Source organism: Cynocephalus volans, chromosome 11, assembly GCF_027409185.1.
Source record: "Cynocephalus volans isolate mCynVol1 chromosome 11, mCynVol1.pri, whole genome shotgun sequence".
Classification (NCBI taxonomy): domain Eukaryota; kingdom Metazoa; phylum Chordata; class Mammalia; order Dermoptera; family Cynocephalidae; genus Cynocephalus; species Cynocephalus volans.
In genome coordinates, this window is record NC_084470.1 from 63380389 (window position 1) to 63406530 (window position 26142).

The 26142-nt window shown below is 45.7% G+C and overlaps 1 protein-coding gene across 3 annotated transcripts in view; it reads left to right on the forward strand.

The window, feature by feature from the left end:
• Nucleotides 1-26142, forward strand: part of CACNA1D (calcium voltage-gated channel subunit alpha1 D) — a 300823-nt gene that overhangs the window by 213119 nt on the left and 61562 nt on the right. For all 3 annotated transcript variants that reach the window (XM_063113920.1, XM_063113921.1, XM_063113919.1), the window contains 15 exons: nucleotides 1884-2044; nucleotides 2983-3208; nucleotides 3334-3541; nucleotides 6318-6438; nucleotides 9447-9561; nucleotides 10098-10167; nucleotides 11065-11131; nucleotides 11844-11991; nucleotides 14030-14159; nucleotides 17229-17288; nucleotides 19891-19997; nucleotides 21575-21662; nucleotides 22508-22615; nucleotides 22703-22755; nucleotides 24212-24358. In XM_063113920.1, the coding sequence (XP_062969990.1) occupies nucleotides 1884-2044; nucleotides 2983-3208; nucleotides 3334-3541; nucleotides 6318-6438; nucleotides 9447-9561; nucleotides 10098-10167; nucleotides 11065-11131; nucleotides 11844-11991; nucleotides 14030-14159; nucleotides 17229-17288; nucleotides 19891-19997; nucleotides 21575-21662; nucleotides 22508-22615; nucleotides 22703-22755; nucleotides 24212-24358 (1809 nt within the window). The remainder of the gene's footprint in view (nucleotides 1-1883; nucleotides 2045-2982; nucleotides 3209-3333; nucleotides 3542-6317; nucleotides 6439-9446; nucleotides 9562-10097; nucleotides 10168-11064; nucleotides 11132-11843; nucleotides 11992-14029; nucleotides 14160-17228; nucleotides 17289-19890; nucleotides 19998-21574; nucleotides 21663-22507; nucleotides 22616-22702; nucleotides 22756-24211; nucleotides 24359-26142) is intronic.

Here is a 26142-nt window from a genome sequence, read left to right on the forward strand (position 1 = left end):
TATCTCAATAAACCTGACTTTTTAAAAAAATCAGAAGTCCTTCTGTGACTCTCTGCTGTCATATCTTGGCTTCATCTCCTGACACTGCTCCATATTCCTCGTTTTGTAGCTATACTGGATTTTTCTCCGTTTTCAAAGGGTCCACATGCTCTATCTCATCCCCCTTTGGTTCCTTTGGCCATGCTGTCTCCTCTGGGTGGAGTGGCCTCCCCTCTGCTCCCTGGATAACTCTTGCCAATCAAGACCCAGCCCAAATCTCTGCTTTTTGGAGAAGCCTTCCCTGATGCTTCCCTGATGCTTCCAAAGAGTATTTGTGGAATACAAATTTGTATGCTTCCCTTCTCCTTGTTCCTGTACCATGGGAACAGCACTTGGTGTGGACTTATAGTTGATACTTATCACAGCCCTGTCAGGGACCAGGGTCAGGGACCATCTTCTTCACCTCCATCTGCCTGGCACCTTGCACATAGTGCTCAGGAATGCTGGTCTCATGAAAGAACAGGCGTGGTCCCCCAGGCACTCAGATCCCAGCGAGGGCAGGATGCGGAGTGCCGCAGGACTCCAGGGCATAGGACAGTGAGGTTTCTGGATTGAGAGACATTTGGGCCTTGTTGCCGCAGCATGAGATAGACCCACCAAGGCTGGGTCTTGTTCAGGCCACCTTGCTTGTGTGTGCTGAACTGTGCATCTCAGGAGAAACTCAGCTATGAACGGGGGCGGTCATTAGTGTCCTTGGTAGAGTTTTCTAGCTGCTGTTTTCAATGGAAACCACACAGCAAGAGCAATGGCAAAATGCACCTTGCTTGAACCAGGTCTTGGTGAAAAGCTGGCACAACTCTTTCTTTGCTTGCTTCCCGGGTTACAGATTTTTTTTTTTTTTTAGCATGGCAACGCAGCTGAGTCAGCCAGGGCTGCAGCTTGGACAGCCTGGAGACTCCTTGACTCTGGCCCCTGGAGGAAAGGCCCCCATTCCTGGCAGTGGGCAGTACCACCTGGAGAGGACTGTCTTTGCCACTCGGCTGTCTCTGCCCTGGGATCCAGGTCTCTGAGCAGGAACTCGTGGCGCACTGCACTGAATCATCCCCTTGTGTTAGGGAATGTTGTCCGTAGGGAGACAGTCTAAGGGAGAGAAGATTTTCCCTCATTACACACAGAAACTGAAGGTGGGCGGAGGACATGCTACTTGCCTGTTTGGCTCAGCTCATTTTATTTTTATGAAAACACGATTCAATATTGGCTCTTCTCCTGAAGGTATATTTTGAGCATCACTAGTGAGAAAGGGCACCTGATGACTCAGTATGAAGACTCATGTCCTACTCAGCTTTGACAACTCTGCCAGGCTGAGGAGGAACCTCAAAGGCTTAAAGGATCGAAAGATTCCCTAAAAAGAAAACAGTGGTTTTGGAGCACTTTGCTGCCTCATAAATTCTGTATGATGATTGAGATGCTGTGAAAGAGGTGTATAATAAGCTCAGGGTGCTCTGCACCAGCAGGGTGAACAGATCCACCTGCCATATGGTGGGCACATGAACTGCATGTGTGTGCGAGTGCTGTTTTGCATCTGCACATGAATCTATGAATATCTAGATTTTCTCGTCTGTTTGAGGGCTGCATATGACAGGTATCTGGAGCTATCTAAAGCTGTAAAAAAGAAACTGATAGCATGATCAAGTCATGATTATACTTTTAAAAGTTGTATTTTAAGACCAACATAATTTATATTATGAGGCCTGTTAATTTTTACGCCATTTGTTCTCTTTCCTTCTTGCATCCCCGCCCCACCCTGGACCTCCAGAATGAAAGCCAAATTATTTCTTAATAATGTGTATTGGACACTCATGCTGTATCTGTCATCCAGGGAGTAATGTTTGTTTGTCTTTCAGCCGACGCTGGCGTCGCTGGAACCGATTCAATCGCAGAAGATGTAGGGCTGCCGTGAAGTCTGTCACGTTTTACTGGCTGGTTATTGTCCTGGTGTTTCTCAACACCTTAACCATTTCCTCTGAGCATTATAATCAGCCAGACTGGTTGACACAGATTCAAGGTACAAGCAGAGGCCGTTGTTTTGTGTTCTGAATTAGATATTCCTATAGCTGTCCAGCTGCTGTTTAGTCTTATTTGATCCATGTGTAATGAGGTATAAGAACATTTCTAGTGAGGACTAACCAGGAACATGGTAGAACCATCCAGACACAGGCCAGCACTGCAGTGGGGTGCATCCTGTGCTGTGTGGGATAGCACCTGGAAGCTGATTAATACCAAGTATCTATCCCATTGTCCCAACCCCGAGACAACCTAGGATCAAGGAATCCTGGAGTGGGAGGGAACCTCAAAATCCCTTCTCCCTGCCCTCAGAATATCTGTGGCAAGTGGTTTTGTTCTCTTGCTTTGAATGCCCCTGCAGTGGGGTGCGGGGGAGCTCATCCCCAGAGACAGCCTGTTTTGACAGTTCTAAGCTACTGAGAAGTCCTTCCTCACATCACATCAAATGTTTCCTTCTACCTCTCCAGCCTGCTTGGTGGTATTTTCTGATGTTAGAAATGACAATGGTAGGTGACCACTTCTGATATCATGGTGTCATAAGCAAGACCAGACAGGTCATTTTGTGTGTGACTGAAAGAAAACAATATAATGTGATGGTCTAAATGCAGAGTTGTAGGCTTTTACTGCTGGAAAGCTTCAGAGATTACGTGATAAGCTGCCCCTCCCCATTTTTTAGTTGATGAAACTGAGACCCGGAGAGATCAAGTAACTTCTCCAGAGTTGTATGCTTAGGTAGCAGCAGATGCAGGACCAGAGCCTGGCAGACAAGCAGGCCATAGACATTAAGGCCACATTTCTGTGTGGGTGCAAAGCAAAGAGAGGGACAAGGTATTGGTATGTTTCCTGCAGGGACTGGTGGGGAGGGAGGAGTGAGGAAACAAAAGGAGTCGGAGTGTTTCCCATAAGATCCCAAGGACAGGCGCCCCTTTGTCTTTCCAGATATCGCTAACAAAGTCCTCTTGGCTCTGTTCACCTGCGAGATGCTAGTAAAAATGTACAGCTTGGGTCTGCAGGCATATTTCGTCTCTCTTTTCAACCGGTTTGATTGCTTCGTGGTGTGTGGTGGAATTACTGAGACGATCTTCGTGGAACTGGAAATCATGTCTCCGCTGGGGATCTCTGTGTTTCGGTGTGTGCGCCTCTTACGCATCTTCAAGGTGACCAGGTGAGGAAATGTGTCACCGCAGGTGCTTTATAAACATGAGGTGGTGATCAGGCACGTTTCTGGGCAGGTGACATTCTGCTCGTCCTGCACTGGTGTTGGGCTTACAGCCTCATCTTGACTTGCAGGCACTGGACTTCCCTGAGCAACCTTGTGGCGTCCTTGTTGAACTCCATGAAGTCCATTGCTTCGCTGCTGCTTCTGCTTTTTCTCTTCATTATCATCTTTTCCTTGCTTGGGATGCAGCTATTTGGTGGCAAGTTTAATTTTGATGAAACGCAAACCAAGAGGAGCACCTTTGACAATTTCCCTCAAGCACTGCTGACCGTATTCCAGGTGAGTCCTCCCTCCAGCCTGTCCCCAAAAAGCCTGTGTGAGCAGCTGCTAAACCTCCTCTGCCTTCCTCTTTGCTCACAGTTCAGTACGACAAAAGGATTCCATTCTTATTTTTAATCCCTGTCCCAATAACACCCTGGTAAATATTGTGCCATTTATGTTATTTGTTTGCATCATCCTCCAGCTATCTAAATGATGTGATTTAATGTTGGTTTTTTTAAGACTACTAGCTATATTACAGAATAATAAACCCCCAATTTTTTTGTTTAATTTTGTGACGTTTCTGAGAAACAGACTCTAAAATCCTCTTGTTGTTTGCTAATTTTTGATTGCAGGCAAGTTTATAATCCTAGTTATAATAGACTTATGAAAAGAAGTGAATTCTAAAGCCCCAATGCATTGGTGTGTAGTTGGAGTTGAAGCGATAATAGTTGTACAGCCTTCTGTCCCTTTCTGCCCTTCCTCTGTGATGCAGTGAGGGCACACACATTCTGAGTATATCTGTGCCACTGGGACCTCTGTGGGCACTGGTCTGGCAAGGGAGCCATCGTGTCCAAGAGACACAGGTGGCTCTGCCACTCAGAGCAGTAGCACATTCTCCATGTCCCTTGACCGTAAGCTGCGGTGTTCTAAACCCCCTGCCTTGGACAGAGCCTGGCCAATGAGTTTAAAAGCCTTACCTGCCCTGCTCGCTTTTCAGATGCTACATCAGCATCAGAGCACTGCCAGAGAGGCAGGTGGGTATTGTGGAAGGACAGCGGCAGATAGGGCCCCTGGTGGCTCTTGCTCTGCCCTGCTCAATGATTGTGGACAAATCACTTACCCTTTTCTGAAGAAACACCAAGATCAGAGGGAATGATCTTTATGATCCTTTTGCACTTGGTCATTTTGAGGTGTGTAGAATTATTGTTATAGGCCATGGTTTTATTGTTTGAACTACACTTAAATTTTGGCCGCTGGTTAGTCACTCTTTAAATCTCTTTCAAAGAAACCTGATTGGCTTTTTTATTTGTTTGTTTGTTTTGTTTCTTTGATAATGCATGCATATGGCACAAAATTCAAATGTTACAAAAGGATATAAAATGACAGTTTTCCCACCCGGACACTAATGTCCTCTTCTAGGAGGCAGCCACTGTTAGACAGTTTCTTTTGTATTCTTAAATAGATATTTGCTCATAGATGTAAATCAACTAATCTACCTCCCTACCTGCCTACAGATGATTGTACAGATGAATGTAGCTCACTCCGCATGCTGTTTTGCATCTTGCTCTTGTCACTTAAAGTGTCCTCAAGAGCCTTCCTGCTTGGTTCATGAAAGGTCGCCATCTCCTTTTAAATGCTGCATGAGCTCTGTGGTGCGATGTGCCATAGTTTATGTGACCAGTCCCTTGCTGATGAACATTTAGTTGTGTCCAGTCTTGGCTCATATAAACAGGGTTCCAAGGGGGGACCTTGGACATACTTCAGGGGACACATACATGAGAGTGGATCTGCAGGACAAATTCTCAGAAGCAGAATTGATGGTGAAGAGCATGTCTGTTTTAAATGTTGCTGCCCTTGCCAAAGTGCTCCCTGTATGGTTGTGTAAATTCATCACCCACCAGCAGTGCAGAGACTGCCTGTTGCCTTTTTACCTTGGCAGGTATTCCAACTTGTTGATGCCTGTCTGATAGGTGAAAATGGTGTCGCGTTGTAGTTTTAATTCATTTTTCTCTTATCAGGAGTGAAGCTAAATATCTTTTCTTATGACTAAGAGCTGTTATAGTTCCTTTCTGTGACTTTATCTTTTCAAATCATTTGCCCACTTTTCCATGTGGTTGTGATCCACAGTAGTTTAGATTTTTAAAAATATCTAGTCCAGATAGAAGATAAAGGGAAGATAAAGGAGCACTCACTCTCTGGAAGGTAGTAATTTCTTTTTTTTTGTCTTTTTCGTGACCGGCACTCAGCCAGTGAGTGCACCGGCCATTCCTATATAGGATCCGAACCCGCGGCGGGAGCGTCGCCGCGCTGCCAGCGCAGCACGCTACCGAGTGCGCCACGGGCTCGGCCCTGGAAGGTAGTAATTTCTTATTGCTGTCCGTATTCATCTGATTTATTTCATGATGGATTGAATGATCAAGTATCACCAGTAGAAAACGTTAAATTTAAAATTTCAGGTGGTTGGTAATGTCTGTCTTGAGGTAGTTTGTAAACCTACATGAGACGTTTAGAATTTCCTGCTTCTGAAGATTCAGGTAGTTCTCCATTTCCACAATTGGTTCACTATGTGGAATACTATGCAGCAGTTAAAAAGAATGAGACGAACTTTCTGACCCAGAAGGTCTCTGGAGTATAATGTTGAATGAAAAAACAAGCTAGATGCAGAAAATTCATGTTATATGGTATCCTTTATGTCTTGAAAATCAGAGAAGACACCAACTGCTTTTCTCTGGGTATATGTATATGTATTTAAACCCATGGACAAAGGTTCCAGAGAGAGACATGCCATCAGCTTACTATCTGCAAGAGATGAAAACTGAGTTGGGGTATAATTAAAAGGTACATAAGTCTTACATGTAAAGTTTTTTTCTCACTAGAATATTTAGCTCATCTATTTGTGTAACTAAAAACAATGTTTTGAAAATTCTACGGGATAATAGATGGATTTGTTCGGTACAAACTGGACTGTGAAAGGCAGCTTAACCCAGATTTAGGCAGCCCTCAAAGGAGCTCCAGGAGAGCAGCTGTGAATTGTGAGTCCACCTGCAGGCTGACACCAGTTTTGGCTTCTTAGATCCTGACAGGTGAAGACTGGAATGCTGTGATGTACGATGGCATTATGGCTTACGGGGGCCCGTCCTCTTCAGGGATGATTGTCTGCATCTACTTCATCATCCTCTTCATTTGTGGTAACTGTATCCTTCAGGCTGACCAGAGCTTTGCTGCTGTTGTCATGCTCTTCTGTTTTCTCTCTCTCCATTTCCCCATGGTGATGGTGGTGTTAGCAGGTGTGGAGGGGAGGTGAATGCCTTTACCTTGTTAGTTCAATATCTGCCTTCCTTCAGTGTTGCTGGGGGACAGGATTGCTAAGCAGAGTCCCAGTGGGGCTTTGAGGCATGCAGGCTAGCTAAGGGAGATGAGCCAGGGGGCAGGAGCAGGAGACAGCACAGGCGCTGCTGCCAGTGGTCATCCAGCTTGGCGCCGTTCCCTGTGTATGTCCTAAGGGATGGCTTAGCACAGAACCAGGTGGTTCTCAGTGCCGTCACCCTAGGAAGGTTAGGGGTACACCTATGTCTTCTTAAGACCTTCCGTGACCAGTGGGGCGATATCTTCAGTGGATTGACCTATGCTCCCCTGAACCTAATTTTGCTTTGCTGATTCACTTGGGGATCGATTGTCCAATGACTAGCTGTTAAATCATGCTGCATAACTTTTCTTTGACTTGTTTTACTCCTTTTTTTCTGTCAAGAGGCATTTTCTAATCCTAGATTTCTGAAATTGGCCCTGAGATTTGTGTTTACCTCAGACAGACCCTTCATGATCCTGTAGGCCTTGGATGTCTGTTTTGTCTCTAGGTCCTCTGTGCCTAGCACAAACCCTGGCATACAGAGGCCCTTAATAAGTGCTTGGTGAATGCGCAACATGCAAACATATGGTGCCACCTCTTGGTCTTCACCCTTCCGTTCCGAAGAGTCTTGATCTGGATTCTTCTCCTGAGGAGGCCCAGATCCCTGTAGCTGTTTTCCCCTTAATCTTCTCTGGCTCATGGATGATTTTTCTTCAGTGTAGAAACCCCGGTGCCCCATTTTCCACAAGGACAATGCTTTCTGCTGCGAGGTGTCCTATGAAAACACCCATCTCAACACATGCACAATCTGCTCGTACCGTGGCTCAGTTCCACTGTCCCCTCCTCCAAGGGACCACTTCTGCCCTGTGTCCCACCGAGATGAGCTCTCCTGTCTCTGAGCTCCCATCCCATTTTATTCTCGTGTCTTTTACTGTGTGTGGGTTTTACCATCTATTGGAATTCGGGGTGGGCCCTCCTACATCTCCCTATCTAGATGGTAATCCTCGGGTCAGGAATCTTCTTTTCCTTATTTTCATCTCTCAATACAAGTGTGGTACAAGATCTTGCACATAGTTGGCCCTTGTTTATTAAATGAATGGTCAGTATTTTCTTTTTCTGCCTGCCTCATAATTGACTCTTTAGGCCACAGCAATATCCTGGACTTAAGTCTGCAGAAAAGTTTCCTGGCCACTTCTCTCTGGTTGCATGTTGAGTTTTCTTTGTAGCACGTATCACTATCTGAGATGCTTAAATTGTTGTTTATGTTCTGTCTCCCCCAACTAGAATAGATGCTCCTGTTCCTTGTGTTTCTCCCATGTTTGCAGCACCCAGAGCAGTGCCTGGCACATTGGAGGTGCTTGATCTTTTTGAATGAATTCCAGGGAACACCACTGTTTGGGAGAGTCTGGGTAAAGCCTCTAAATGCAGATGATAGGTTTTTGTTCTTGGAAACCATCTGTTACCAGCTTGTAAGATCTTCCTGTGGCTTATTACTCTGGATTTGATTCCCACTATCCAAAAGAGTTTAGTGTCATTGCAAAGCTAGAAAGATCTGTATTTCATGCTCATCATCACCTTGTGCCCATCAGAGGAGTGCTCATAGTACCAAGCCATCTCCAGCCTAGGACAGATTGCTTCCTTGGGCCTATTGCAGTTCCAGATCAAAACTGGCTAGCATGTCAAAGGCGCTTTGAAAGTCTTAATATAATTCACTCACATTTCTATCCTCTTTAAATCGCTGAATAGAATTAGTCTGGCGTGGTATCTGCTCACAGAGATCTCATCATGAATCCCTTGTTAGGTTAAGTTGGTTTACGTGTTCAGCAACTCACCCAAGATTTCAGATTACACAAGGCATGACATGGGGCTGTCGTGTGCTGCTCCTGTCCCTGGGCAACCAGAGTTTTGACTACAGATGGCCGGGTGTCAGGCAGAGAGAAGTATTTGTCACAGGAGGGAGACTTTCTCATTTATTGCCCTCTGATCACTGTGCTTCTCAAAAATGGACTTACCACTAGTACATAAGAAACAGGCATCTTCTGATTTGGGAGCCTTGTTCAGAATACTTAAAAAAAAAAAAAATTCAAGGAGACCATGTATACAACATTTTACTGAGTCAAAAAATACCTGGTGACTTGTTCAATCACCTAACTTTTTACTATTTGCAAAAATCCAGTTCAACCACAATAATCAAAGGTCTAGCCACAGTGGGACTATGCAGAAGAATAGTCCAGCACTGTCTGGCAGTAAGTCAGGCAGATTATAGACAGTCAGTGTTTGTGGAGTGAGGGAATGAATGAGCTATCTGAAGACTGCAAAGGCCATTTCAGAGGAGAGAGTCTCATACTGTCTTGTGCAGTAGGATCATGTATGAGTAATGTGCAGCATCTGCAGGGGTCTGTTTTGAAAAGTGCTGGATATATATGTTATGCTGTGTGTTTTAAAAGAAACAGCAAAACATTCAAAGCACTTTTTAATTACACCATATTTATATTACAGACTGTTTTATGCAATGTATATAACACTTGTAGATACATAGATATATGGATACACACACACACACACACACACACACAGAGAGAGAAATATTGAACTTAGTAAATTTTCATGGGTTTAGTGAACCTTAAGTTTACTTCTTTCCAGACCATCTTCTACAGGTTTCTAGGTTTTTTTTTTTTTTTTTTTAATACAGAGCTCTGGTCCTCTGGTTTTACCAAGTGAATATAGCACTAGGAACAATCTAGGGACATTCACCTGCTACCAGCCTCCCCGATGCAGAGGGGTATGACATTGCTGTTGTTCACCATACATAGTTGCATTTAGAAATGTGTTGTACCCTTAAAATTTTCAAATTAGATATTCTACTGAATGTCTTCTTGGCCATCGCTGTAGACAATTTGGCTGATGCTGAAAGTTTGAACACTGCTCAGAAAGAGGAAGCCGAAGAAAAGGAAAGGAAAAAGATTGCCAGGTAACTCTGTTTTCACCTGGGGTGTTTACTTGGGGGACTACTTGGGGAGCCCAGTCACAGGTGAGGGGAGCCCAGTCACAGGTGAGGCCTGGCAGACTCACACATGCTTCACACAGCTGCAGCCCCAGGTTGCTGCTTTGCAGTGGTTGTGAGTGACCATGTGGCACAGACCAAAAGGGGCGGAATTTTGGGCAGAAGCCTGTTTCTTGCTCTCATCCCTCAGAGCAGAGAGTGGGAGTCATACATCCCTGTGCTTAAAGAATTGCTTCTGTTAATTTTGGTGTCATAAAATAAATGATGCGTTCAATGCTGATTAGCTGTTGGATGAAAATTTTAATAAGAAGATCTGTGTAATGAGTTCATTGCACTGAGATTAACAGGAAGCTCTGAATTTGGGTTCTGCTGTGTTCTTGCTGTTAGTGTTGTATCAAATTAAATTCTGTCCTTCATTGGGACACAGTTGATTCAGAATCCCTATTAACATTTTTATACGTAGTAATATGGTTATTTGGTTTCTTGTGTTCTTTTTTCTGTAGAAAAGAGAGCCTAGAAAATAAAAAGAACCACAAACCAGAAGTCAACCAGATAGCCAACAGTGACAACAAGGTATTTGTTCTAAGATACTTCTCCCTTTTTTGCTTCAAATGGTTTTGTTGGTATCTCCATAAATATACCATTTATACTGTGAAACTGTCTGTGTATCACCCCTGTGTAATATTTTGGTGTGGAGAGTATAGCACACCATATAAATGCTGGCTTCCCAGGTGTGAGCGGATTCTGATTGGATTTAGGCAATTAGCTGGCTCTTAACCAGTATTTTACCAGAGAGCCAATATGATAAATATTTGACTGGTTTGACCACTTATATTTTCTTTATCGGAAATTGTGTGGTCAGACCTGAGCTGTTTTCAAGATCATGTTAGCATCTTCTGTGTGAGTATTAAAATCAGGGATTTTTAATAGATGTCTATTCCAAGAGGTAATCCCAGGATCAGGTGGTCTGGGTGTCCTCAGGGCTGCACTGTCAAACTTCTCGCTTATGACAGCTCTGGATCTTTCCTTCATTTGTTTGTTCATTGAGTTGGTACATACTTACCGAGTGGCTATCATGTATCAGACACTGAGGATTCAGGATGAAGAGGACTGACAAGGGCCTGCCTTTGTGGAGCTCACAGTCTAGTAGGAAGACAGGGTCTCAGATGCAGTTGTCATACAGTGCTGTGGCTATGCTGGGATAGGGAAAGGATGGAACCGTGGACCGTGTCCGTGAACCACGACGAGGTGGGGTTATACCAGCTTTCTCCTCATCTACCCTTGGACCTTCTGTCTGAAGCAGAATCACCATCTGGGGACATCTGCCTGTCTCTACACCCTCACTCACACACAGACACACCCCCTGGAGAGAAATTCCATGCCCGTGCTGAACGGCAGGGTGGACTCTTGGCCCTGTGAAGTGCATTTATGTCAGTCCCCACTCCTCTCCAGATGTCTCTGTCATCCTAGGTTATGATTGACGACTATCGGGAAGAGGATGAAGACAAGGACCCCTACCCACCTTGCGATGTGCCAGGTATGGAAGTGGAAGCCAGAGGTAGGCTCTCAGCTCATGAGCAATGGGCTTTTCTGCCACTTGGGGACCAGCTGCCAAGTCTATAGCTGGCTAGCCCAGCCAGGCTGCACACTGGGCTGCTGAGGCCACTGTGACCATGGGTCCAGTAGCCTTGTGGACCAGTTAGCTCCACTTTTTCCCACATTCACGGGCAGCATACATAAGGTGGTAGAGAGGGAAGGTATGAGCGGATCAGGGCAGGACCAACCTTTGCTGGGAAAACTCTCTAGGAGACGACTAGTTTTAGCACTCACCTGACACTACTCCATTTGACTGGCACTTTTACTGGCTGATGTAGGTGGAGCTGTGGAGTTGGGGATCCCGGGGGCTGATTGTGTGTAACTTGAAGTCCACACATGGTTATTTGGAGAATGGCAGTTAGAATCCCACTGTCACCCCCTCTTATCTGTGGTCAGACCTTACCCTGGTGGGAACTTCATTCCCACAATGAACACAGTCACCAGACGTGACGTTTCCCAGCCCCCATGCACACACAGTCCAAATTGCGAAGGAGCGGGAGGGTTCTGATCTGTGTAAGCAAGTAGATGTTAAAGTATGAGCCAAATTTTTTTAACTTCTCTATAAGCCAAATTTTAATGTGAAATTAAGAACAATAATTCAAACCCATATGTGGTCTTTATTTTGTGCCTATAAAAAAGTGTTTTATTTAAAGTAGGTGAAGAGGACGAAGAGGAGGAAGAAGATGAACCTGAGGTTCCTGCTGGTCCCCGTCCTCGCAGAATCTCGGAATTGAACATGAAGGAGAAAATCGCCCCCATCCCTGAAGGGAGTGCATTCTTCATTCTTAGCAAGACTAACCCGTAAATACCCCCTTTCTAGTTCCATCACTGCTGTGTCTTGCCAGTGACCTTGCACGTTACTTGTAGGTGGCTGGGGATGGAGTGACGGAAAGTGGTTCACAGCCACCTTCTGAACCTGAGTGTCCCTGGAGTCACCCAAGTCCCTTCTGACCCCTCTCCTGCCCCATTCTTGCCTTTGTCCTCAGTTTATCTCTTCTTGGCCTTCTCATTCCTGTAGGGGTGTGACCAGGTCCTGGGAGGAGCAGCCTTCTAGATTCTCCTCTCCCCTCCCTGCTGCATAGGGATAGCAATGGGGAATGCCTTCCCCTCACCCTCACCAAGACATTCCAGCTGGAGCCCATTGCTCTGGTGTTCCATGCATTGGCCACCCATAGGACCCTTTCTTAACAAGTGGATCTTCTGCTCAGACACTTTGTGGGATGAGAATTTTGTGACCAAGTTCTGCACAGCATCTTCATCCTGAGATCCCGTCTAGTTAATCATTTTTGCCTATTGAGTTTTATGATGTTGCACGATGGCACAGTATTCACAGTGATATTTTATAGGTTGTAGGTATCATTTCAGCTCTATGATATTCTGCTTAAAATGGCATTTCTTATGTTAAAATGAGGTGCTCACCAGGAACATGGTAATGACTCATGAGTACTGTAAGAGGAATAAGTTTATTGACTAGCTGCTGTCTAGGTTTTAAATTATCTGGGATTGAGTGAAATGCTGGGGGGAGTAAATGGCACCCGGAAAGGTTTCTAGAATTGCAGAAGTAGTTCTTGGCTGTCAGAGAAGAATTCTATATAATTCACAGGCCCTAGGGAGACGCAGGTGAGACGCAAGGCATGCTGGAGTCCTTAGAGACGTGAAGATTTGATGATAGTTTTTATAGCTCATCACTGTTTGGATGTCCTTAAAAAACAAAAGTTATTAGATTGACATTACTGACATCTGTGGCTCACTGTATACACATACGTTGAAGGAATGGATCGATTTTCCCATAGAACTGTGAGTACCCCTGCCCTCACTGCCTTGGAAGGTCTTCACCATACTCACCTAACAACTTGCATGCCCTCTGGGGATAAATCCAGCATTAAGCAGCCCCAAAGGGAGGACTTGTAGTCAGTGATCACCTTCATATAAAGTTGACTCCAGTTTTGAAAGCAAAAACTTATTTTCAAAGAAAAACCTATTGGCATTTCATAGGCAAAAACACCAAAAAAAAAAAATATATATATATCCCCACAGCTTTAAATTCTAAAGTCAAATATTGAGGGTAAATCTTATCCATTGCTAAATAGCCCATGGCCTATCAGGGCAGCAGGTGAGGTTCTGATAGTTCAGCGAGCCCTCGGCAGTGCCCAAGCCTGTGGTGCCAGACACAGGTGCCCTGCCTTCATGGGACACAGGACTCAGTGAACACTCTGTCCCATGCTGCAGTGGTAGCAAACGATGTCACTTTCACTTTACTTCTAAGGAATCCTTTTTGTGGGCCAACTCCAGAATTTAAAAAAAAATAACATTTATGACAAAATCTCCAGACTACAGGAGATTTCACCAAGGCTCACTTACTGCAGGTCATATTTTAATACAGACCCCCTGCCTGCAGTACAAGAAGGGGATTCATCTCATTCTTTATTTTGAAATAAAAACTTTAGACAAATCAAATTTAACTGTATTTACTTGAGCAAAGAACAATTCATGCATCAGGCATGTGGGCCGGCAGCATTTATGGACAGAAAAGGGAAATGAGGAACAGAAATAGCTGGATTGGTGACAGCTTACACCTGCCTTATTTGAACACGGTCTGATCAGTTGGCTGCCTGTGATTGACTATAGCTCAGCTGCTGTGATTGCTGAGACTCAGGTATTTGTTACAAAAGTATACTTCTAAGTTAGGCTTTCAGCTAGTTTACATACTAAGTTAGATTGAAGTTTGTTATGTAGGGACTCAAGGTACAGAGGCATTCTCAGGCCAATTCTCACTATGAGTGGCCCCACCCTCGGGCTCCATCTGGGACTGTGTCCATGCGGTGGCTTTTCCCTATAGGATCCGCGTGGGCTGCCACAAGCTCATCAACCATCACATCTTCACCAACCTCATCCTGGTCTTCATCATGCTGAGCAGCGCTGCCCTCGCCGCCGAGGACCCCATCCGCAGCCACTCCTTCCGGAACACTGTAAGCCCCTGAGAGAGGAGAGGGGGGTGGGGCTCCCTTTGGGACTGTGCTAGTGTCTCTCAGGCAGTCTGTCATGGAGACGAGGCCTGCAGAGGCTCCTTGCTCAACTGGAAATGTTTCATGTTTCCGCTCTGTGAGTGCCAGAGAGCTTTTTATCTGGACATATCTTAATGGAATCATAGATTCTGAACTTCATTTTAAACACTCTGCAGTAAATTCTCATGTGTCCAGGGACACTGCTGTGTGTCCTCTTTGCACCTGGCAGCTGCTATTTTGGTCCCTCTTTTCCCCTCTGCAGTCAGATTCACATTCACACTCGTGGAGCACACAGCAGCAAGAAAGTCGGGTTGAAACCAAGCACGCCCCAAGCCCAGGATCTCTTACTTAGGGTTAGTGGGGAAGATTTCTATCTGATGTAGACTTAATACACAGAGCTGCTTGGCTCCATCACAAGTTAGGGAAATGATGGGGTGTCACATTGAAGGATTCAGTGGAGAGGAAGACTCTAGGTTCTGGTGTGGCAGGAGGTGGTTATACTAAGAAAACAAGTAGAGAGTTAAGTTTTCTGTTATTCATCAGCTTTGTAACTTAAGGATAGTGCCCTCCCACTGCGTCTGTGCTGGAAAGAAACATGTACCTAAGTTAGTTCTGGCCTCTGCAGCCCCATTTCCACAGTGCAGCTAATTCAGCCCTGAGGACAATCCAAAGGTGAGACAGCTTCAGAGAACCAGTAGCCTATTGACACTCAGGCCAAGATACTGAATGCAGTTTCTTTCAGGTTATTTTCCAGAAACCTCCCAGGAGAGGGAGGCCAGCTAGTGTGCAAGGCCATCGGGTGTCAATGCCTTGCCTGGCTGATGCCTCTTTCTGTGCATCAGATTGTGAGATTTTAGGAGGAAGACATATCAGCAGATCAGTGCTACAGGATTCTGTCTTGACAACCAAGCCCTCGTGCTGTTTTTCTCTATCTCCAGTGTCTGGCAAACCCAATCTATCAGATTGATAAAACATGTCCTCTTAGAAGATAGGAAGCATGCTCCCCTGAGGCACGTGTTGCTGTCATGTAAAGATGAAGGCACTGAGCCTGCCTTAATCTGTCCTCACAGATTAGGGCTTTTGTTAGAGATTCACAAGGCTGTCTCTATCTAGACATTCAAATGAAATAAAGCCCCCTGTGTCACTGAGTTCCATCATAAAAACAAGACACAAAGGGGAAAAGGTGTTTGGAAAAAAACATCATTGCATGTAATGGCTATCGTTACAAGACAGACTAGGTCAGGAGCTAGTCTAGAATGCAGACTGGCAAGGAGTTAATTTACATTGGACCTTAATGATCTTGTTTTTTATTGTAATCATGCCTCCATGAGTTTATTTCCCTGCCGCTTTCCCAAAAATGTTATTGTTCTTTTTTAAATAGCCATACATATGTATATGTATATTGCCTTTAAATTACTGCAATGTTTTGTTTTGTGATTTTTAACCTTAGCTGAATTCCTAGTGAAAAAGAAAATGAAATCTGAATAAAGAAAGAACGATTTAAATCTAAGAACTTTGGCCCCTGGGCACCAGGTTGACTTGTAAACATCAGTGTAGTTCCTGGCTATCAGGAGCTTTTGACGTTAATATCCCTGCTGTTACCTAGGAGGGAATAAGGAGAAAGTGGCAGGGGCCTGGTAGTATACTGGAAAATACTTTCCATTTTCTGGCCAAGAAACACAATTTTACAGAAGTGTTCCAGCAGAATTCATAAATCCAAAAAACAAGATTTGGAAAAGGAATACCCTCTGAAGAGAGAGCTTCATCTGGGGACAGCTGGGCTTGAAGCAGAGGCCCTCACCTTATTGGGACAGAGCAGTAAAATGTTCCCCTGAGTTGGATCCTGTCCTTAAACAACACAGCCCTGTGGCTCTCCACTAGCATCTTGACAGGCCATCTCCTTGCTCAGCAGGGCCGGGGACTGGCCGTGTGGCCTGAGCAGGTGCTCTCCCACCCTATTCCCAGCACGTACATCTGTTAAATGAAAGGGGTAGGCATGTATGGTCTTCCCAGTCCCTTTGAACTCTGGTCTCTTCAGTTCTTTCAAAGCCATAGAGCACAGTTGTTGTGAAGATCAGCAGCCAAGACAATCTCATCTACTGGTGGAGTCTTGCCTGCTGTCTTTGCGGTTGAGGGTGCTGTGCTCAGTAGTTGACTGTGAGCAGCTTTATGGAGTGGTCAGACTTCTTGCTGCTGACTACTTGCTCTGCCCCTCTGCCCCCATGGCTGTATGGAGAAGCAGGGACCTCACAAGGGGCTAGCAGGGCCCAGTTGGTTGAAATAGACAGTATTTTCAGCAAGCTGGTTGGGTGGCCTGGACTGAAAATTCAAAGCCCAAGACAGTCTGTTCTTTGAGTGGGCCCAGCAAGGTTTAAAAAAAAAAAAAAAAAAAAATCAGGATTTGGAGAGAGCAGTGTCAGATGCAGAGCAACAGGCAGGAGGAAGACAGTAAGTAAGACAATTCCTTGCAGACTTAGCCAGCTAGCACAGTGGTGGGGGAAGGGTGTTTGCTGCCTGATTAGATAGGCTGGAATGTGAGTGGACATGTGTAAGCTTCCAGCTCTGTTTGATGCCACTAGCATCTTTATTTATGTTTCTCCACCAGTCTGAAGCTCATCTGGATGGCAACATCCTTCATTCAGCCAAAAACGCAGTTAAAAATCCAAAATGTGGGCTCTAATTTATCTGGTGCCACAAGTATTTTGTAGATGGAGTGCTCTGGTGAGAAAAGGATGTTATTAAAGCACTTTTTGAAATGAGCCTCTGTCTATTGAAGACACGAGACTGAGTAGCCAGTCTTCATGAGTGGTTGAAAGAGACATGGATTCCCAGACACCCCTTGTTGGCTGTAAGAGGAGCTGTAACTGGACAATGGTGGGCATCTCTGAGCAGCTCTGCACTTGCCTCCAGAACAGCAGGGTTATCCTGGGGAAATGGGTCTCCAGGTTCATGGGGGAGTGCTATCTGTGGGCGCGTGGCTGTTGGGGCTCGTCTGGATGCTGCCTTCTCATTTCCACATGTTGTGCCTTGCAGATACTGGGTTACTTTGACTATGCTTTCACAGCCATCTTTACTGTTGAAATCCTGTTAAAGGTAATGGCTTTTTCATTGATCCTCAGTACTCTAAAGCAGCCGTAGCTATAATTGTTGCAATTCTTTGTTTGCCTTCCAGATGCTAGGTTACGCAGATTATGTCTTCACTGGTACTTTTGCATTTGAGATCGTTTTGAAGGTAACAGGTTACCCAGCAGTGTGTTTAAGGGCCTGCTCCTGTGTGTGAGGCACAGCAAAGAAGCGTGAAGTGCTTTTGACTTTTTATTTTTTTGTCTTCTATGATCAAGCTAAACTTTTTTTTTTTAACCAAAGGATTTTTTCCTGTGACCATTCCGATTTGTTTTTGCTGTTTCTTTTTAACCTTTGAATGCATGTAGGCGCTACTTTGACTTTATGATAGTGGTTGATAATTATATTTTGCTCCTTTTTAAAAAGTACATCTTCTGAAATTTGTTAACTAATAACAAGTACATTACTATGTGTGAACTTTCTTCTACCCTTTCTGACATCACAGAGGAAAAGCATTTATCCTATGAAGGGAATGTCTCCTCATTTCTCTGACTGCATTATGCTTTCAGAGGCCTAAAATAGTAACACTATTTTCTTGCAACAGGATTTGCAAGATAACGTGGGTCTATTTGTGTTAAGATATTTTCTATCTGTTTTATGGATGGGCTTACATTTACACAAAGGAGCACCCTCTGGACAGGGCAACCTAAATGTACTGCCCATGCATGAGCTAACAGTTGCCATTGCTGCATGTGTTTGTGTCCTGACTGCGAAGGCTACCCCATGGGGAGCACATTCCCTACTCCCTCAGAGGCCTGGAGACCAGCGGCAGAGCGCTGAGACCCCCACTCAAGAACTGCAAGGAACTGGTTCTGGGAGAGGGTAGCCTGTGAGAACTGTCAAAGCAGCCATCCCTTATCAGGGAGACAAGCTGAGAAATGAAGACTTTAAACCACAATTTTCTTTAGACCATTTTTGGGTTTTGGAAAACTATATTTTGTGTTGGACTGCTGTAGAACTTGGGCTCTTTACAAAATTTTCTATAAGGTGAAACCTCAATTAACGTGGCCAGGGAATAGGTTATTTAGTTTTCTTTGGTTTGTTTTTTTAGTGATGGTTATTTAAACAGTAGTGCAAAACCAACCAACCAACATCTGTTTAAACCTTAGTTAAAAGTCTAAAAATTCGAGTTCGTTTTCCTGGGTTGAAGCTAGTGAATTTGGGTGACAGTCCTCTCCTAAGTAGAGCCGGGCAGTGGGAGGTGACCAGATCCTGACAAAGACCTCCTTGGTAAGGATGGGGATGCAGAGTGTATGGTGAGGGGTGGAGAAGTTGGGGAGGGGGTGCCAGTACCCTCACCGGCCTTTGCTCCTGCCCAGATGCTTGTTTTTGTTATATGCCTTCTCTTCCTCAAGCTCATTGGGGAAATGTTCTACTTCGTGCATTAGCCTGGTTAACTGAAGTTTTGTTTTACTTTCCACTTTTTAAGTTGTTAAAGGAATATAGTTACTCTTGGGCCTTGGAGAATATGAGATACAGGGTTATTTAAAAGGGAAAAGAATGATTGTTGCTTTTAAATTTCTGTAGATTTAGCTCAATGACACATTTTCTCAGTCATTTTAGAGAACAAAAAACAAGGATTCAGAAAATGGAGATTCACCCAGAAGTTTCTAACATCTGAAACGGTGGTTCCTGGTGGGCTTGGGGAGATTTGGAAGGCTATTTGGTTATTTGGTTAAACCCAATGAAATTGCCATTTTTGTAGTTCAAAACGGGTTGAATATTGGCAATTTCATAAGGCTTAGTGTAATATTTCCCAACTGTGCTTCTCCTCCACTAATCTGAGCCTTCCCGCCACCTTTTCTAGTTTTTTTTTTTTTTTTTTTTTTTTAAAGATGAATAGTAAACTACATGTTTTGCTGTTTTTATTGAAGAACTTCCTTACTAAACTCTTTCTCCATCACCAGTAGACACCTCACTGGAACACCCATAGTGTGTGCTCCAGGTGCATGTGGCATGTGATGAGAAAGCATGAGACTGACTTAGGTGAGAGGCTGAATGACAGCTTCCCAGCCTAACCTCACACATGCTGGAGTAACTGGGCTGGCAGGAGCCATTCAGGATGGACATAGCCTTGGAGACCCTTAGGAGTAGTGAGGGGCCTACATGGAAAAGTGATGCAAATTTCTATGTGACTAGAGCCTGTGAGCATCCTGCCCTTTTTTTTAGCCCCCACTGGGAAGGCTGAATTGGAACAATGAAGGCTCTCCTGGAGCTCCCCCACCCCCAGAGGCCAGAACCAGCACCTTGTGGTTCTAGTACAGTTGTCTGGGCAGGCAGCAATTACATCCTGATAAGCAGTCGTGTGGGCTCTTTCCTGAGACAGGCTCTCTGGACATGCCAATTTTCTTAATTGGTCTCTTCTTTTAAAATGTATCTGAAATAAGCTACCCCTTTGCATATTTGTTTGAACAAATTATTTTGTTGCTCAGCCCCATTGGTTTACATTTCTGGCTTCCTCACATGCACTTGTCAATCAAGTTACACTTTCCTCAAGATTTTGTGAAGAGCCCAGGTTTCTTTTCCAATAGAGAGGGAAAAAACAGTAAATCACCCATGATTCTGCTTATAGATGACGACTTTTGGAGCTTTCCTCCACAAAGGAGCTTTCTGCAGGAACTACTTCAATTTGCTGGATATGCTGGTTGTTGGGGTGTCTCTAGTGTCATTTGGGATTCAGTAAGTATTCTGGTGTATGCATGTGTACCCAGGACTGTGGGGCAGGATGGTTTATGTGAGGAATTGTAACGTAACTCAGGAAGGCTGGGCATCATTTTAGAGATTATATTTAGTTATCCAGGATTGCTTAATTTGCTCCCGTGCCAGAAAGCATTGGGATAATTCATGTTTGTTTGTTTGTTTTAATGTTTATTTCTGTGCCCACTGTTAGGTTGAACTTATCATTCTCTGTGAAATCTGCTTTCAAGAGAGGGTGGAAGAAGCCTTGGCTAGGAGGGAGGGGAGCCAGCCAGGTTCTAGTTCCATTACCCCAGGGGCTGGTTCCAGGGCCTTGAGGGCAGGCTCTCTCAGGATCTCAGTTCCCCTCCTGTGCAAGAGGAGCCCAGACCAGGTGGCCTCTCAGGGCCTTTTCAGCTTGGACATTGAAGTCTTCCCTTGATTTCCAGGACACAGCAGCTGCTATGCCCTTTTCTTTTGGCCTCTGAAATTTTTCAGCTAGGCAGGAGCCAAGGCTGAAAGACAGGGCCTAGGTCCTTAACAGGACATTTTGGGATTTCTGGCAAGGAACAGCCATTGCTGAGCACTGCCTGCCTGCCATGCCCAGGGGTCTGGGGCAGAGGTTCCACTGGGAGCATCAGGTGTGGCCTTGCTTTCCGGCTGACCTGTAAGCACTGTTCAGGTGCTGACTGTCAGTACCCCCATGTGCACGTACTCCACATGTGCACCCACATGCCATCTAAGCCAGAGGTAGGTGGAGAGGACCTATGCCCTTTGGAAAACCAAGGGCCCCTGCTGGAAACAGCCCTCTGTGTTATCATCCTCACTTCCAGCTGCTGCCCAGGGAGGGAGCCCTGTAGTCGTAGCTCAGAAGGACATTCGCACTAGTATCTTTGTGATTCCAACAAACTCCCAGGTGTAGGGCCCTCTGTCGTTACTGCCCTTGTCCACTTCCTTCCCCCTCGGGGGCTGCACATGAACTGCACCCTCAAGTGTGAGGCCTTTGTACATGTGGCTCCCTCGGCCCAGAGCCTCTCTCCTCTTTGTCTGGCCAACCCTACTCCTCCTCCAGGGCTCCCCTGGCTGTCACCTCCCTGGAAGGCCCCAAGGTTGTGCCCCTCCAGCACAATGCATTTACCCCATTGTCATACGTACCACACTGGGTTGAGATTGCTCATCTCTGCCAACAGACTGTAAGGTCCTTGAAGGCCAGAAGCCCCAGCACCAGTGCACTGAAGCAGCTCTCCAAACTTTACCAAATACAAGTACTACCTAGTGCTTATGCTGACTGCAAAGAACAAAGCAAATGTGTAAATTGTGTCTCTGCCAAGTTTAGCTGCGCATCTATGTCAGGGCCTCTGTGAGGGCCCGTGGGCTCAGCTCAGGAGGGGCTGCGCAGCGTGGGCTGGAAGGAGAAGATTTTAAGTCAGTCGTGGGGAGAGGGGCGTTCAGCTTAATGCAGATCCCGCGCAAATTGTGTGGTGGTATTAAGGTGAAGGTCAAGGGAAATAATTGATCTCAAAGTAGTCTCTCCATCTCTAATATTCCCTGCGTGCTTTCTTACTCTGCTTTTTCCGTAGGTCCAGTGCCATCTCTGTTGTGAAGATTCTGAGGGTCTTAAGGGTCCTGAGGCCCCTGAGGGCAATCAACAGAGCGAAAGGACTTAAGGTTTTGATTCTTCTCCTTCAGGCTTGGCTGGCTTGGGTTGGGGTTGGCTGTGATTACTGACTCTGTGGGTTAGAGCTGAGCTGAGGCCTGATGGATTTTTATTTTATTGTGTGTACACACACACACACACACACACACACACACACACACACACACACACACACACACACACACACACACACACACACATTTTGGCAGCTGGCCAGTATGGGGATCCGAACCCTTGACCTTGGTGTTATAACACCGAGTCTCTAACCAACTGAGCTAACTGGCCAGCTATGATGGATTTTGAAGTGGGTTATATGTTGGAAAAGAACCTTTCTACCCAATTAAGCGACCTCAGCCAAGTGCTGATAGCATTTTAAAAGTTATTTACTTTATTTTTAATTTACGATATTTTTCTTATTACTGTTCATTTATTTATTTATTTTTTATTATTAATAGTACTTCCTTGTGTTTGTTTTAGTCTTTAAATCTCATGCTGGTTATTATATAAAAAGCTAGCTAGCTTATATTTTCCGAAGTCCTTTATGGGGAGGGGGCCCTTTGGGCCCATGGCCAGGCAGTGCTGCACCTGCAGCATGTGTTCTGACTACGCTACCTGCTTTGGAGGAACCCAAGGAGGGGCCTGCTTACGTGGTGCTCCTCACAGGCAGCCGCGATGCGCTGTGGATACCTCCCCACAGAGAACCTGAGAAACCAAGTACATGAGACTGCTAAGTTAGGAAATCATATAAAAAGGCACATAAACTTAGAAACACTTGGCTGGCATTAGCATGTCTAATGGCTGAGATAAGGAAGGGAAGTCATATCTCGGTGTCCTCTCCCCTCTTTTCTGTCCCCAGCACGTTGTCCAGTGCGTCTTTGTGGCCATCCGCACGATCGGCAACATCATGATCGTCACCACCCTCCTCCAGTTCATGTTTGCCTGCATTGGGGTCCAGTTGTTCAAGGTAGCAGGGCGTGCCCGCCAGTGTGGAGCCAGGTGATTTCTTTAAGGAGAGGCCTGCGCTTGACTGTCTGTCTTGTTTTGTACCCAGGGAAAGTTCTATCGCTGCACTGATGAAGCCAAAAGTAACCCTGAGGAATGCAGGTGAGTGTCCTGAGAAGAGAGTAGGGAACTTGGAAGAACGAATAAAAAACTGCAAGGATCCGTTCGTGCTAGCATTTCAGAAGTTTTTCTCACGGAATAAAAAAGGCCTTGTGTGCTCAGCTCATGCATGAATAGATGGTGTCTTTTTTCTTTTAATTGGGGTGAAATTCTTCTAGCATAAAATCAACCTTTTTAAGTGGACGATTCAGTGGCATTTGGTACAATCACGTCCTTGCACATCTAACACCTCTGTCTAGTTCCAAAAGTTTGTCTCATCCCCAAAGGATGGATAGATGGTTTTTGATGTTTGGTATAAAATCTATAAACTGGGGATGGGGTGGGGGAGAGCTTGAAGTAACAATTATGAAATACCCCAAATAGCTCCCCTTTAGCCACGTGGATGATTCTCCCCCAGTCAGCTCTCGAAGCTCAACTCCTTGGTGCTCAGGAACTGGCTACCCTCTCCTGACAGGTTTTCCAGACTTCCTCCCTCCTCCCTGTACCGCCCGCATTTTGGCCATAATTCCATTCACAAGCCCAGGCAGAGGAGAGAGAAGGTGGGAGATAGTTGTGCCTCTTATTCCAAGATGTCCAGTGCATGTGAAGGCGGGCATGGAAACCAACGCCTGCAGTTTAAGGCCATGCAGAAGTCCGTGTCTCACTGTCCTTCAGAGGCATGACTGAGCTCTGCCTGCTTGTGCCACTTTCTAGATTTAGGGTTCTTTTAAGTTGAAAGTCAGGTGGTCAAAGAGCACCAATTGCATTTTACTGTGGCTGTGCAGCTCCAGAGGCACCATTCACACAGGCTTGGGTGCATAGCACCCCCTGGAGTTGGGCAGCTCAGCAGCAGTGTGGAGAGACCGTGCCTTCCCTCTCAAGCCTCTGTCTGCTTCCTCATCTGTAAAATAAAGATACTGGACTTTTATCTTTGGGGTGCCTTCCAGAAACGAAGTTCTGTGAGAGATATTGCGCACCAGAAATTATGGAATTATTTTGAAAAGAAAATTGGGAATATGGTTAGTATGAAGAGAAAGGAATTTGACTGAAGCTGAAATACACATAAGAATATACCTGGACTCGTTTCTCAGAGCTTATGGAATTCTTTGTGTCTGCAGCTTTGACTCTTCAGCGTATATTTTGAGCCTGTTGTGTATGAGAAACTTTTACTGTTGGGTAGTTTTCATTTGTTAACAGACATATGCCAGGTGTCTGCCTAGCTGCTCTAGGGAATATACATTTCACTAATAGTTACTAGACAGTAATTTGACCCATAGAGCAGATTAAACACAGGGCGAAAAAAGGAGAAACACCACCCATGTTGAGCTCAGATGTGTGGCCTGGCTGGCGGACTGAGTGTGCCATGTCTGGAGGTGGCACTGGGGTGACGTGACTGACCTAATGCAGTTTCTACCTATCGAGTGGAGCAAGGATGACCCACACTGTTTTTCCTCTCTAGGGGGCTTTTCATCCTCTACAAGGATGGGGATGTTGATAGCCCCGTGGTCCGTGAGAGGATCTGGCAGAACAGTGATTTCAACTTTGACAACGTCCTTTCTGCTATGATGGCACTCTTCACGGTCTCCACGTTTGAGGGCTGGCCTGCGTAAGTATAGAGCACGTGCTGTCTCCCAGGGAGGCTCCCGCTTGCTCCTCGGGGAGTGATCTCTCCTGGGTGAGTCCCATTTCTGCTGTCTGCAGTTGCTTTTTAACTTTGGGCCACTTACCAATCACTTCTTAGCCCACAGGGTTCCTCCCCTGATTAGGCAAATGATGAACCCATGTGGCCTGCTGACAGGGTTCTCGGGTTTGTGAAGCAGGGATGGCATAGGTCCTGGCAGCATCTTTGTGTGGGAGTGGGGAGGTCTAAGAGGCATTTGTTGTGCAGCCTCCTGTGGGTAGTAGCCTTGTCGGGAAAGCTGCCATTCTGCTGTTCCCAAAGAGGGTCCTGATCCTGTCCCAAACCACTTGTTCTATCATTCCTTCCCCAGACTTCATGAGTCCTAACACGTGCCAGGTGTGGGTGGTTGTCCTTGTCCATTCCTTTCACCGAGGTGCTGGCTCGCTCACTCACAGTATGTGCTAGTGACGCCAGCTCCATGCCACGTGCTGTGTCAGGCACTGGAAGAAGCAGGGTTGTCAAGTCAAGGGTTTCCCCTTCAAAGCCCAACTCTGGTCAGAGTATCAGGTGGTCAGATCCGGCAAGAGGACTGGTGTGGCCAAGATGTGCAGAATAGAGTCCCGAGCAGTGGTGGGGATTTGGGTGGTGAAGTAAGAAGAGTGGAGAGAAAGGAGGAGGTAGAATTTGGAAGGGAGAGGCTCTCGTGCCTTTGTGTTGCTCTCTGCTTTCTGATGTCCCACCCCCAACCCCTGCTGTCAGAATGTGCATACACACAGCATCCTGTGTCCACTTCCCATGCCCAGAGGTGCTGCAGAAGGTGGGCAGGCTGGTCCTTGTGGGCTGGCAGAGCTCTCGGGGTGCATGGAAGAGTCAGAGAGATTTTCAGGAGCTCCTATGGGGTAACGGGGCGGGTGGGTGGGGCTTGTTCATTAGGGAACTAACCCCGGGACAACTGAGGCATGGAGTAAGACCCTTCACTCTGGAGACCTGGGCTGTGGTGTCAGGTTTTGAACACTGTACTTCAGCAAATCACAGTGGCAGCGGAGGAGAGACGAACAAACCTGGAACTTAGGGCTTAGAGGAACTGGGCTCAGCTCCTGGCTCTGTGCTCAAGAAATGTGACCTTGGGCACTTTGATCCCTCTCTTGAACATCGATAAGATGAGGATTACAGTAATATATGCCTTTCCAGATGGATGCAAGGATTAAGTGAGAGGATGTGAAAGTGTCTAGCACAGTGAACCCATGGGGTGGGTGCCCCAAAAGTGTTGACTTTGCATCACATGGGGTCAGTTGAACTTGGGGGTGTTATAGTAATTTCCCTACTTTTGTTAAGAGTTCTGCTTGGTACATATTTAATTTTAGTACATATTCAGTTTGGGGAATCTCCCTTAGTTCTTTGGAAATTCTCTGTTTAGTTGCTTATTGTCTTTGCCAGTATGTCTACAGTTTTCAGTTCCTCCAGTGTCTTACATGTGATGGTCTTACTCTTTTCCATCTGTGAATAAAAGGAGCATTACTGAAAATTTGTGAAATCTCTTGATTTTCAGTCCTCAATCAATCAACGATTATATCCCAGGTGCTTCCCTCTCTAGATGCTGGCTATCTGGACCTGAGGCTAAGGGGGATGCCCCGGGGACCTGCCTGTGTCCAGAGGCCTTTGGATGGGCACCTGTGAGGGATTTAACAGTCAGTGCTCACAGGAGGAGTTCAGAAGAACTCAGGGGACATCTGGGGAGGCAGTGGGGTGGGCTGCTTGGGCTGAGTGGG